This window comes from Monopterus albus, unplaced genomic scaffold, assembly GCF_001952655.1.
Source record: "Monopterus albus unplaced genomic scaffold, M_albus_1.0 scaffold102.1, whole genome shotgun sequence".
Classification (NCBI taxonomy): Eukaryota; Metazoa; Chordata; class Actinopteri; order Synbranchiformes; family Synbranchidae; genus Monopterus; species Monopterus albus.
In genome coordinates, this window is record NW_018127982.1 from 430,999 (window position 1) to 445,327 (window position 14,329).

Here is a 14,329-nt window from a genome sequence, read left to right on the forward strand (position 1 = left end):
AAAGTTCAAGAGTTTACAGCAAAATAACCTTGTGAGCAGGCTTCTGGGCATCCCTGTTCATCAGATCCATCCACACAGTCTGCCTCTCCATCACATATGTGGCTGTGTAAAACACACTCTCTGCCATCATTACACAGCTTTGACCCTATACGGCACTTCAAGGCATTCGGCTGAGATGTAGTAATGGATACGCTTGGGCAGTTAACTTCATCTGACCCATCAAGGCAATGAGCGCGCCCGTCACAAACCAAACTCTTAGAGATACAGCCCCGGCGGTCTTTGCAGAGAAAATCATCTGGCAAGAAATGCAAAGAAAACAAATTAAGCTTTCCAAGTTTCATATCACTCCTGAACATCAGGAATAAAGTGAAATCAGTATAATCAATACTTAATCTGGAATTCCAACACTCCAGATTTGTGGCTTACTGTTTGAGGGACATCTTTTCACACAGTTCTTCTCATCAAAGCCATCTGGACAGTCTATAAAACCATTGCAAAACTGGTTTGGGGAAATGCAGAGATGAACAGAAGGACAAAGCACAGAGGGACTGTGGCAAGTCGGCACCGTCGGAGGAGGATGTGTGGTTGAAGGAGATTTGCTTGCTGGAAATGCTCCATGTTCTATGACATCTTAGAGTGGAAATCAGTTTCATTACCAGTAGTTTAATAGAACTGTGAAGTCTGTCTTACAGAAAAAAATATAACTAAATATGCCAAAAGGTTCTACATAACTATAGTTTTGCACTTTCAATTACCATTGTGTATGACCACGTGCTACTGTATATAAATAAATTTGTTTTTCCCTTCACATTAGACAGATTACATCTCAGGAAACTCACCACATTCTAGTTCATCTGATCCATCCTGACAGTCTTGCTCTCCATCACACACATGGCTGGATAAAATACACTCTGTGCCATCTGCACAGAGCTCGAAACCTCTGCGGCACCTCAGGATGTTTAACCGAATTGCAGGAGAAGCTACAAGTGAACAGTCAACCTCATCTGACCCATCTTGGCAATGAGCGTGACCGTCGCAAACAAGATTCCTGGAGATACAGCTTCTATGATCCTTGCACTTGAAATCCTCTGAAAATTTACAGTCAAGGCATAAAATTGTTAAAAATCAAAAACTAGGAAATTCCAGACAGTCAAGTACAACTCATTTCCAAAAAAAAAGGTCAAAACGTATGAAACAAAATCGCTAATCATTTTAAAATTTTAACTGAATCAAGTTTTGAATTTTCAGCATTGGTATTCGCAAAACGTGCCTTTAAAAATTCCATGATATGAACACATTTCACAAAAGTTATTGTATATTCATCTCATCTTTTAACACCACCCTGCAAGCATTTGGGAACTTTGATCAGTTGCTTTAGTTTTGAAAGCAAAATGCTTTTCCATTCTTGCTTGCTATAGGATTTCAGATGGGCAACAGTTCTGTTCCAAACTTTGTTGGAAACAGGGTTGTATTTATTACTCACATGGAGGTTTTAGAGCTTCTACAAACTGGTTTACCTATAGATGGACATGCAACACAAAACTCTTCATCCTCTCCATCAGGGCAATCCTCGTTACCATCACACAACAGGGCTTGTGAGAGGCAGGCTGCTGAGCGACGACACAGCACAGATGTCTCGTTGCAGAGTGGAGTTTTGAGCACTATGAAAGGGATTGTAACGACATCAATAAGCAAAATAACGAGATAAGTGTAGCTTTCATGTGAATGTCTAGTTAAATATGTGATGAGCCCGTACAGATACAGACTATGTCCATTTTGAGTTAAAAGCCATTGAAGAAAAACCCTCCACTTCACAAGTGCAGTTTTATTTTAGCATAACTGCAGTGAACCTGAGCTGTCATGGCCACCATGGATCAGAGAGACTAGTACCACCTACAGTAACTCAAATTTCAGTACAAAAGCCAAAAAGAAAACCTAAAATAAATTCGGGGGGTGGGGGGGTGTTAATGGATATTCAAACACCACAAACAAGAAAAAAAAAAAAAACTGTCAAATGATAGAAAGCAGCAAATATCTAAATAAATATTTCCTTTTTAACTAATAAACCTGGTCTAACCTGTATGAATTTCCATGAGTGCAGCAATTGCACTCATCACAGGACCTGTCACAGTCATCTGTTGGATGGGACTACCATCACGGCGATCCCACAGAGTCATGTTGTCTTCAGAAAGGGACAACAGGAAGGGCTCAAAAGCAGCTACTACTGAGCCTGAAATGTTCCATCTTCTTCCAGCTTGGTAGCTTCTCTCTTGTAGCAAACTCAGGGTCGTCAACCCTGTAAAAACCACAACTCAACAGGCCTGTACCATGGAAAGACTGAGCGAGTAAATGAAGATTTACTTAAAGATGTTGTGATACTCTCAAATGCAGCCAGCTCCAAAAGGCCTTGACTGTTGGAGACCAACACTTATGATAAACTGCGCAGCCCCAGAAAGCATTTTCCCCACAGTCCCTAAACTGATCACAACTTCCAAATATTAACCCAAATTCAAGATTACATATGAACCATACTGTAGCAAAATTAGTCAGATGATCATTTTGTATGAAATAATTACAAATAAAGCCTTGAACAAAACAGCACATCCCTGCTTTAAACAAGTTATTACATTCCAGCTGTGTACAGCAATTTTTATAACGAGCATTTTCTGAAACGGTTATTACCGTCTAATTTTGTGCAGATACTTTACCTCTCATTGTATCAAGCTCTAACTGCAGAGTCACAAATGGTGATAGTTGAGCAAGAGAAACAAATTTCACCACTCAGATTTATGATGAAACTAACCTGCCCTTTTTGAGTTCCAGAGCAGACTATTGGCTCTGAGGTCAAAGGCGATGTTCCCTCTGACTCCTCCTGCTAACTGCAGAAGCTCTCTGGCTTTGCCTCCCACCATCCTCATGGTGAGAATGTGTTCTTCCTCTATCCAGTAGATCCCACCCCTCAGCCAGTCCAGATACAAGTCTCCAATTTCCTTTGCTGTGCGGTACAGCTGCTGTGAATAACCATCAGCTGTGGTGGTGCCAATGCTGTTCTGATCACAGGATACCCAATAAAGACTCCCACTGCTCTGGTCCACTTTTATCAGACAAACTAAAAAGAAAAGAGTTAAAACAAAAGTGTTCACAGCTGTAATGTGGGCAAGTAGCCATTTGATCCATTTGTGATTAAGGCTGGATTTATCCATTTTAAATGACTGTTCAGTCACAGAAAGAATAAAACTGCATTTCAATTTATCTGATGCCTAAAGTAAAACCAATATACAATTTTGATGTATATACACAATACAATATACAGATATAAAAGTGTAAAGCTGATAATCTTCACTTTTGAGAAGCTAGAACCAGTAAATATTTGGCAATGTAGCTTAAGTTTTCAGTTTTGTTAATCATCTCATTGTTTTATCCTTTAATTCCTACTATAAAGTGAATCATGCTTTAAATTCTAACAATACAAGTTTTCCCCATTTGTACAAACCAGGAAAGACTCACAGAACTAACCTGGCAGAGGTGTTGGGACCATTTCAGTCTTGACCTGGGTTAGGCCAGTAAAAACAACGTGACCAGTCTGGTTGGTCCAGTACAGCCGGGATCTGAACCAATCCAGATCAAATGACAGGATGCCGTCATCAATGCTAAGCAGCTGGGTGTTAGTGGACTCTCTGATTCTAAACTCCAACAGGTTGATGCTGGTAAAAGTAGCATATATAAATTTTGGATCTGTGGGAAGAAAAACCATTTTAACACCTTCACCCTCAGACTACAAACAACACAGTTTATTAATCCTCTAAACAGCAAGAGGACCTGTACCGGGGACAACGGCAGCAAGTGTTTAAGCACAGACAAAATGCATTTGATATTAAAGTTGATAAACCTACATTCACATGTCCCATCAAGCAACAGTGCTTTGAAATTTGGACAAGCACAGGTGAATCCAACAGGGTTGCCTTTAGTTAGCTGGCAAAGATGGCATGGACTCTCTACACATGCAGAAAAACCTGACAAAAATAAGTTTTAAAACATGATTAGAGTATTCAAGTACATTTTCTGCAAATAAGTTAGACTTATTGGCAAATTAAATGGATTTTGTTCATGAATCTAATGAATGTTGCACAAGGACAACATAAATGCACTTAGAAAACTGGTTTATGACCCAATGAATAACCTCAAAACAGCAGTAGGAATTCAGACACAAGTCAACAAAACCTCTTGCTCCATTCAGTACCTTCAGGTTGCTGCAGCTCATGGTAAACTGTTAATAGTGGCAGTTTAGCTTTCCCAAGAAATGTCTTCTGGTGTGGTTGGCTCTGTGAAGCCTGCCACAGTCCTTTGTTGTCAGCCCAGTAGAATGAATTCTCAAAAACAGCCAGGCTTAGACCTGGTATCCTGTTGAACAGTCCAGTGAAGGAGTAACGGCCAGTCCCATCCAGCTTCACTGTCTCAACAGACTGAACAAATTGAGTTATTACTACATGAATGATAAATGTCTCACAACCAAACTTAAGTGTTTCCATCCACTTATAATGTTTTGCTGTTTGGATACAAGCCACGGTAGATTGTGAATGTGTATGCAGATATGTACACAATACCATTATCTTGTCTAAATATGTTGGAGGAAGAAATATTCATTTTAGCCATAAAGAATGGCAAGGAATCAGTTAAGGAAAGGGAATCACTAGTTTTAAGTCAAACCCAAGATAAACTACACAGTTTTTGAACAGTGATCTCAACTTTGATTGTGCAAATTTAATAATGCATTGTTAATATTAGGGTGGATAGAAAAGATGTACTCTATACAACACCATGTTTGAATAAAGTGATGTACATACAGTTGCTTTCCTTAACTCACTTTCTTAAAGTCACTGATCCAGAACAGTCTCCTTGTAGACATATCAGTAGTGAGGCTATGGGCAGACTGAGCAGTGAGGACCACCAGAGAGCTTCTTCCTTTCCCATCCATCCATGACTTCTCTATTGTCACCCCGTCACCTTGGCCCACATTGATCCAGAACATCAAACTGGGAGAGAGATTCAAAAAAGCACCACCCAGTGCATTATCTTTTTAGGTGTGTTCATGATGGTTAATTATGTGCAGAGTTCATAACAGCTCATTTTGATTATCAATACAAAAACAACTTTCCGAGTGTAAAGGGAGAGGAACATTACTGACAATATAATTATCCTCTATCAAAGCAGCACATACAAAAACTTAAATTTGAAAGCTCTATATATTTAAATTGCATGTAGCAGACAAAGACAATAAATCAAATATACCTCTCCACAGGTACAAGCACCACATCAGATGGACTGATGTTTTTGCTCAGCACAGTAGTGCAACTGCTGCCACCTGCTGCCTGCATATAGATTGACTCAGTCTTCTGATTGGTCCAGTAAAGATTTCCATTCAGCCAATCACAAGCTAGACCTTTGATTCCAGGTTCCCCTGTTAAAAAAAAAAAAAAAAAAGTTTAGAAACATTACTGTATAGTTAGGGCCCAATATGAAAACAAGAAATTCATTTATGCACCACAACTTAGGCTTTTGCACAAAAGGCATTTTATAGAAACATTACTGTATAGTTGGGGCCCAATATGAAAACAAGAAATTCATTTATGCACCACAACTTAGACAGGCTTTTGCACAAAAGGCACAAGTAGACCATCAAAAGAAGAGAACATTTTTACTTTGCATGTTAAAACCAAGCTCAATGGTTGATAAGTTACTTTCATCTTGTATTCAAGCTTTATTCAGTACTCAACATTCAACCTTTTGGCCATAACTGCCCTATGAAATAAAACAAACAAAGCTTTGAGTCAACCAACCAGTAAAGATGGTTCTGTCATACTGGCCATCACTTTTGTGAATGCTGCCATGGCTGTCAGCCCAGAAGTACCATCCTCGGGCAATGTCAAATGTCAATGCCACTGGGTCAAACGTTGGAGTCTGGACAACTTCAAACTGTTGAGACTTCACGTCCAAAAGTCCTATAGCTCCCCCCTGTACCATCAGCAGTCTTGTAGCATTACCTGGACACAAATTCAAGAGTGCAGCTAGTGTGAATATTTAGAAGGAAGGGGGGGGAACATTTAAAAATTTGTGAAGGAAAAAAAAAAAAAAAAAAAATTGTGACACCCCTGACATTAGGAATTACCCTAGACATCACTCAAAGACAAGGACAGAAATGTACATTAACTTTCATTAATTGCAGCAGAAAACCTGCACGTACATGCCACACTGCTTCTCATTTAACAGCCTTTTAATTTTTTTTATTATTTCAGGTGACAATTACCATTTTCACATCAATGGCAAATTCTGGTGACAAAGCCCTCTTTGATCTTACTGAACTTCTTTCTTGCTTATGTCACATCAAAACAACAATTAACATCTCAGCTATCTTTTCTTTTGTCCAGTTCATGGTGCTTGTTGCTGGGTTTGATCTTTAAAGAAAGCGAAACTAAATCCTGAGTAGATTCACATTGTACAATTAAGCAAATGACTAGCTCAACACTTATCACCATTAGCTTTACATTCCCATGTTGGTCAATGTGCCAATATAAAGAGTCTCAAGATGAGGCTCCTGTTTTCAAACCACTAGGAGGAAGGCTTTATAAGGTACATATGATGGTTATGTGGCCCTTTGAATTAGGTCAAGTAAGAAAAACCCTGCCTCATTACCTGTGGCTAAACATGTGGCGCTTCCATTCAGTTTGAAGCCTTCTCTGCAGTGACAGTAGTAGGATCCGATGGTGTTTCTACAGTGATGCTGACAGGGAGAGAAAGATGCGGCGCATTCATCCACGTCTGGGGAGAGACAGTGGATTTTAGCTTCACAAGCATGAGATGGGCATCAAATACAGACTGGAAATAAACAATTATGAAAAGAAATCCTCCACTTGAATGTTTTAAGTCTGCTAAAGGAATACGGGGTAAAGGATCCAGGATGGTGCCACAAAGGGCAGAGCCCTGCCAGACTTATGTTGTCAGCTTCCATTACAATTTGCTTAAAAAAAAAAAAAAGAGTCAGTTCGTTACCTACACACCACATACCTTCACAGACTGCTCCATTAGGAGAGAGCTTATATCCAACAGGACAAGCGCACAGAGCTCCCCATGGTTCATCAACACACATGTGACTACAGCCACCGTTGTTCACAGAGCAGGTATGACCTGAAAGAGGCGCAATATAAAGCAGAAATCCTTGAACAAGAAGCATTTGATCATCTCTGGTCATTATAAAATTAACACACATCACCATCTGGTTGTCTAAAGACCAATTACATAATTTATAAAGACGGAAAATGGTGCAACAACTTACCACAGGTTATGGGCTCATCGCTGCCATCCGAGCAGTGAGCCTGTCCATCACATCTCTTTTCAGCAGACACACACACCCCCTCAGGACATCGTATATGGTCCTCATCACACACACCTGTAAGAGGAAAACCAATCAGCATTTTATCCTTAAATCAACTGTTTCCAGTACTTAACATGCATTAGTAACCCTCTGGCTGTGGCTTACATCTTCTTATACTGACTTGCATGCTGGCAACACATGCTTCTCATGTACCTCCCTCTTGAGTTTGTAAATCAGTAGGGCTGGCTTCTAACTGAATTAGTGTCAACACTGATATATTAAATCACATAATAAATATAAAAGGCAAGATATGATAATCATTTAAGGACTATTGCTTAAAGTTTACAGTCACCAATTCTTCCCTTTGCTGTGCCATGCAGTCCAACAGACAGAGTTTCCTATGATGCAGCATTCACGCCTTTCTCACCACAGCCCTCTTCATCAGAGTTGTCCATGCAGTCGTTCAGTCCGCTGCAGCGCAGCTCTTTGGGGATGCAGATGTAGTTTCGACAGCTCCAGTCCGAGTCCAAACAGCCCTTGGTGGCTGTACAGTTCTCCTCATCAGATCCGGTGGGACACTGGCTTTGTCCATCGCAGCGGGCCGACACATCAACACAGCCAACCGAGTCCAGACAAGGAAACTGACCTGGTGGACATTTGGGAGAGCCTGGGAGTGCTGGATAGGAGGACACAAGACACCATGAAAGGAAGTGAAATGTTAGTAATTTTGCAAAACATGCATTCAGGACTGCACCATCAATAAGAGCCTGGGAGTGCTGGATAGAAGGACACAAGACACCATGAAAGGAAATGAAATGTTAGTAATTTTGCAGAACATGCATTCAGGACTGCACCATCAATTCACGTTACAGTACATGCAACAGCAAATGGTCATATGTGACCAGTCGTATACCAGGAATAACAGACATTCAAGACTACGGTATGCATTTCATACATAACCATTCTCCTAGGATGTACTATGGTAAGGTTGACAGAGGACAGGAAGGAGACCTACCAGCACAGTCCATTTCATCAGATCCATCCAGACAGTCTCCACTTCCATCACATCTCCAGAGATCTGGGATGCAGCTTCCGTCACCACACTGCCACTGGCCTTGACTGCATCCTGAAATTTGTCCTACAAAGAGAGAAAGACAAAATAAAAACAAGCTGCAAGATGGACTGCAGAATATGAAAGGCCTGGCAGTCATCTAGTCCAAGTCATTGACTGAATAAATAAAGTCCATCTGAAAAACAGACACTCCTTTTCTTCAGGCAAGCTAAATGGTCACTGAAACGATATCTTCTGTAAGGTTCAAGGATTTAGGGCAGGGGTGGGCAATTCTGGTCCTCAAGTGCCGCTGCCCTGCATATTTTTTAACTATCCCTGCTCTACCCACGGCTAATTACCTGGATCAGGTGTGATTAGTCAGAAACTGGAAGATACCAATGCACTTTGTCTTTCCTCACATCACCTTCACTTAAGATGGTATCCTCCAGCTTCTGATTGACTGAACACACCTGATCCAGGTAATCAGCATTGGTTAGGGCATGGATAGCTAGAAAACAAGCAGGAGTCACATGGTGCCTTGAGGGGGAAAAAAAAAAATGCTGAGGCAGATTAAAAAATATTAGGAAATGACAGAACAGCAAAGTGATGCGAACACATGGTATCATCTGTTCCTACACTATTTGACTTGTTTGCATGGTGAGCAGTGCCACACAATGGAGCTGAGCAACAATAGAATCAGAAATGTAATTAAATAAAACTGCCAAGTGTAAGCCATGACACTATAACGGGGGGGTTCTAATTTGACCGCTAACGGTCTAATATGTGATATTGTGGGTTTATATTAAGACATTCCAAGAACCTCACATATACACTTCAAAAAGGAAAGCCAAACATATTTGATACTTTACATTGTGCAAGCACTTCCACCTTAGAAGACATTTCACAGAAATAACACCGCTTGTTGGCCTGAACAGCCATCTGCAGGCTCTGACTGAAAACGCCATATTATCTCGTTCATGTTTCGTATCTAATGAAAGTGTCACGATTCCTGAGCGTTACTGTAGTGAAGTCAAACGTGTTTGCACAGACTGTAGCTAAAATAACACAAACGCATTAAACAAGTAAGTTAGAAATGTCGTTACCTGCACAAAATCTCTGACTTGTCAGTAAAAGCAAACAAATGAACCGGTGCCAGTCCATGTCGGCCCGCACGCTCATCTGGACAAACAACGACACCTGAGAGGAAACGCTTTTATCGGCAGGTGAGAGGGCGCGTGCGATTAGAGGAGGTTACCAAAATAAAATCAAATACGCTAAACTCTGTCGTCAGAGTAACATATTTGAACTTTTTCTTTCTTTCTGTCTCATTTTTGTGTTTAACTGACTTTATACTTTTTTTTGTTGCTTTTTTTAAAATTTCATTTCAGTTTTATTATTTTTAAGGGGTGTCATTTTGCTTCTTCCGCAAAAATCAGCCGTAGTTTAAAAAGGAAATACAGTAAAACAAGCACTTTTACGCACGGTTATTTGGCTATAATCTCTGTAGTACTGTTACTTCCACTTATGCCCAAACCCAAACTAAAGTGCATTGTTTATGTTGGCTACATTTTAGCGGGATATTAGAGAATATTAGAAAGAATATTTAACTTTATCCAAACTTTAATCCACTTCTCTATCGGTATGAACGACAGTCCTTCTCCAATAGAGAACGACATTTCCTTTAACGCTGTCATTTTTGTAAAGGTTTTGACTTTTGTGTTCTCAAACGTGGTCATAACTTCTACACTTCTACTTTTGGACATCTTTTTTTAAATGCCAACATGGCATAATGCTTTATGCTTTTCAATCGCCATAAAATGTCATAAAGTCTTTTTAATTAAGGTTAAAAAGTTCATTCCGTCACAGTTACCCAAACCCAAAAGCCAGTTCCAAATAAAAGTTGACCACAAAGGTTTATTTGATGTAATCATATTAAAGGTTTTTCAAAGAAAAGACTCATGTAATACTAGTTACAAATGTTCTTTCGTTTTTTTTTATCTTTTCCACACACCATGTTCATCAAAAAGAATAAAAACCTTATTCATCCTTTTGAGGTCAGATTTGCAGGTTGTTGCATGAATGAGCTGGGCGTCACATCGTGTCCTTCTTTGTTGAAAGTCCTAATTGACATTTTGCCAATTTTTCGTAAAACAGTATTTATGTATAATACATTTGCAAATGTACTTCATTTTATAACCAGGATTATTTTTGCTGTTTGTATAATGTTTAGATAATATGATACAGACAAAGGTGACCTTTAGTCTAATTTTAAAGACAATGTCTCATCTTTGTTGCATATCTGATTGATTGGTTTGTTCATATATAGGTAGCAGTGAGATTAGGCTATTTAACTAAATATATAATTGCCCAGTCAATAATTGAAATACAGGGAACATTTCGGATTTTGTTCTGCTGAAGGACTGTGTCATACATGGACCTTGACTTGTCTCCTCTATTATTTTGCTCGTTATATTCAAACAGCGCTACAGAAAGCAAATGATGATTAACTCCCGGGTTGTTTTCCTATTAATCACGAGCTAGTAATCTCCTTAACTAATATTATTGTCATGGCTTCTTATCAAAGTGATCTCTAATATACAAAACAACACCAATCAGAGCTGTGGGCTTTTACAGTCTTCACACCTCAGTCACTACAAAGACCCACTGGTTTCGATACATTTAAGTCTTGGAGCGTGGACACAAACGCCTTTCAGCTTTGTGCGGCTTAACACAGCTCTTCAAAGGACATCAGGACAGAGGTGAGTGCTTATAAGATCTAGTCCCAGCATCTCACCTAGACCATTTGGAATTTACCTGTAGAAGAGGCAACATCACACCTGGAAATGAAGGGACTAGCAGTGGATTTGTCTGTTGCGCTTCTTCTTCTGGTGGACTTGGTTCTTGGTGTCTCCGTGCAGCCCTTCCATGGGATGTACCCTGACGCACTGCTCCGTCGGATGAAAGGCGGCTCTACAGGCACCGAGCAGCGGCAGCAGAACAGTAAGCTGCACCTCTACATGATGCAGCTCTACCGGACAATGCTGACCGAGGACCGTGCCAAGACTCCGGCATCCAGCGTGCACCAGCCATGGGCGGAAGACAAGGACGGCCTGCACGACTCAGACTCTGTGATTAGCCTCGTCGCTAAAAGTAAGTAGCATTCATCTGTCGTCTTGACACTCTTTAGGACTTTGGTATTATGGTGCCGCTGTGCATAGTAGCTCTGCATAATGGCATGCTATGCAATTCGATTAACGTATATAAGAGGACACTGTGAACTGAGGGATTGTCACCCTGAAAACATTATAGAAGACATACAGATGTCTGACAGTTACAGGAAAATTGAATAACATGAATAGGCATCACTTTTTACAAAAGTGTCTCCAGAACCCCTTCAGTTCTCCTCTGATGGAGGGAGGAAACACTATTCTGTCTCCTCATTGTGTTCAGCAAACTCTTTCATACTCATTAGTCCATCAGTTAACCCAGAGCTGCAGCCATTAGTCAATTAATTCATGGAAAATTAACCGGCAACTATTCTAAAATAAAATGTTTCGCCCTTCTTTTATGCGAGGAAGTACTGTTTTTTTTCCTTTTTTGTAATAGACGATAATAAACTTTAGATTTTGCTGGTTGGCTAAAACAAGACATTTGACTCCGGAAAGTCCAAATAGGCATTGTCCCCAAATTTTGATATACTCTGAACAAAAACAATCAAATAGTAAAGAAAATAATCAGCAGGTTAATCAGTAACCCCTTCATTAAAAAAAATCCATTCATTGATTCAGGATTTTATTTGTCACCCATCTGAATGGATCACACTGACTAAAAGTCTTAACTTCTTATCTAAAGAATATAGACCTAACCTTTTAAGGGAACATATTAAATACGATTGTATTTCCCTTTTGCAACGTGTAAACATAATGTGCCCTTGATATATACCTTCAAAATGTGCTGATTTTATTCACTGACCACAATTTAATTATTTGTTTAAGCAAGTTCAAACTGACTCATTTCTTTTAGCACATGTAAGATGTGATCTTCATCAAATCACAGCTGAGTGCCTTCCCTTTCACAAGTTGTGAATAATGCTAACTGACCGTCTTTACTAATTTTCCTTTCAGACTGCCATCAGACTGCTAAGAGGTGGTCCATCACCTTTGACATGTCCTCCACATCTGTAAGTGACAACGTCCAATTGGCTGAACTTCGCATCCGTCTGCCTGCCTTTACTGAGTCTATCCGAGCCTCAGTGGACATCTACCACTCCCACAGCGATCAGTGCTCCAGGATGCACTGCTCAGAGAACAGGCTGTTCCTGGGCCACCTGACAGCTCATCCCAGTTCCATGGGCTCTCCCTCCTCCTGGAAGGTGTTCAACATGACGCAGACGCTCCGTCGCTGGCTACAGCAGGGACCCCCCGCACGGAGGTTGGAGGAGGAAGAGGCTGAAGTGAGAGAGGAGGGACACCAGGAGTTGGAAGGAGTCCATCACCTTACAGCTGACCAGGTTATGATGGTGGTCTTCTCGAGGCAGAACCCAAATGGCCAGCGAACGCCAAGTCTCATCCACACAGCAGCAGGAAGAGGGTGGCGGCTGGCTCGAGCTCCAGGATGAGGAACAGCAGGGTCAAGAGGAACCACCAGCATAAACAGAGTGTGCACACAGCTGCTACTGCTGACAAGGGTCCTTTCTGCAGGAAGGTGGACATGTGGATGGATTTTGGGAAGCTCGGCTGGAGCGCGTGGATTGTCCATCCCAAACAGTACAATGCCTATCGCTGTGATGGGAGCTGTCCTATACCGGTAGATGAGACCTACACCCCAACTAACCATGCCTACATGCAGGTAAGATTCAGTCACTGGGACAACCAGTATTTGCTGCAACATTGTACACCTATGAATAATACTCTATTTGAACAAGTGTGTTCTAATTAAGCATTTTCTTCTCTCTCTCTCTCTCTCTCCCCAGAGTCTAGTAAAGCTTTACCACCCACACAAAGTGCCATGTCTGTCCTGTGTGCCCACACGGCTGGCACCGCTTTCCATGTTGTACTACGAGAATGGGAAGATGATCATGAGGCATCACGATAACATGGTGGTGGAAGAGTGTGGCTGCCACTGAGAAAAAGACCTGCAGGCCTTTTGGAAAGGCTGGAAGTGAGAGAAACGTCAGACCAGCCACTGAGCGGAAGGGGTCTACAGCCACAGATCTGAGCAACTCATAGGTACAAAGTGGATGTACAGTATGTCCACATGCACTTTGCAGGGACGTCTGACACTGGGACAGAAGCTGCTGCTGTGATGAATAGACATGAAAGAAAGGGATTAGTACAACATACTGTACTCTGGACACTGAGAACAAAAGGGTTACAGATTATTAATACTTCTTTTTGAGGACTAGGTGACCTTATGGCCTGAACTGCAAGTGGAGCAACTATAATTCAAGGTTATAAGAAGTTATTGTGGTACAGTATCGATCCAGTCAAGATCAAGAACAGCACAATATGATCAATGCCTGAAGCACTGTAAGTTTGCAGAAAATCTTTAAAGGTTTTTCTTATAGCCCACTGAAAGGACTTTAATGCCACTGTAATGGCAAATGCAAATGTCAGAATGGTGCAAGCGCTTTATTATGTTTTTTGGGTGACAAATTTATACGTTTGGTATCTACAGTAGGACAATAAATTATTTGTTACATTGAACAGAGTTTGTTTTTACTGCAACATGGTTTTCAGTTAAGATGGTCATTTCCCATAGAGTTTCAAGGTTAAATATTTGTGATCATAGACTGAGGCAATGATAATGCTATGAGGCTTAACAGGAATTTTCGCAGTAGATGCTTGTATTAGCAGGAAAAGCAGAGGTATAAGACTAAATAATGAAATTAGTCAGTGCATATGGGCAAA

The 14,329-nt window shown here is 40.7% G+C and overlaps 2 protein-coding genes across 2 annotated transcripts; one reads left to right on the plus strand and one right to left on the minus strand.

Annotated features, from left to right (window-relative positions):
• Positions 1 to 5: 5 nt before the first annotated feature.
• LOC109965634 (very low-density lipoprotein receptor-like) lies at positions 6 to 9,628 on the minus strand. The gene is made up of 18 exons (XM_020609820.1): positions 9,524 to 9,628; positions 8,385 to 8,507; positions 7,797 to 8,045; positions 7,331 to 7,444; positions 7,063 to 7,182; positions 6,691 to 6,816; positions 5,838 to 6,041; positions 5,290 to 5,458; positions 4,865 to 5,033; positions 4,241 to 4,463; positions 3,894 to 4,013; positions 3,517 to 3,735; positions 2,804 to 3,109; positions 2,078 to 2,296; positions 1,518 to 1,661; positions 840 to 1,088; positions 427 to 630; positions 6 to 295 (listed from the first exon to the last, which is right to left on the minus strand). Exons 1-18 carry the CDS (start codon positions 9,597 to 9,599, stop codon positions 6 to 8), a joined length of 3,324 nt encoding a protein of 1,107 aa, XP_020465476.1. The 5' UTR covers positions 9,600 to 9,628.
• Positions 9,629 to 11,195: 1,567 nt separating this feature from the next.
• Positions 11,196 to 14,124, plus strand: LOC109965608 (nodal homolog 2-A-like). The gene is given in 4 exon segments (XM_020609760.1): positions 11,196 to 11,570; positions 12,545 to 12,997; positions 13,000 to 13,268; positions 13,393 to 14,124. Coding segments are annotated over 4 exon segments (1,182 nt in total). The 5' UTR covers positions 11,196 to 11,263; the 3' UTR covers positions 13,546 to 14,124.
• Positions 14,125 to 14,329: the final 205 nt, after the last annotated feature.

Bases quoted from the DNA above. Each gene is read 5' to 3' on its own strand.
- LOC109965634 (XM_020609820.1), bottom strand. From the start codon at position 9,599: ATGAGCGTGCGGGCCGACATGGACTGGCACCGGTTCATTTGTTTGCTT. The intron at 8,508-9,523 runs GTAACGACATTT...CTCTCTTTGTAG, and splicing joins AAGTCAGAGATTTTGTGCAG to GACAAATTTCAGGATGCAGT. The intron at 3,736-3,893 runs GTAGGTTTATCA...TTCTTCCCACAG, and splicing joins GCTTGATGGGACATGTGAAT to ATCCAAAATTTATATATGCT.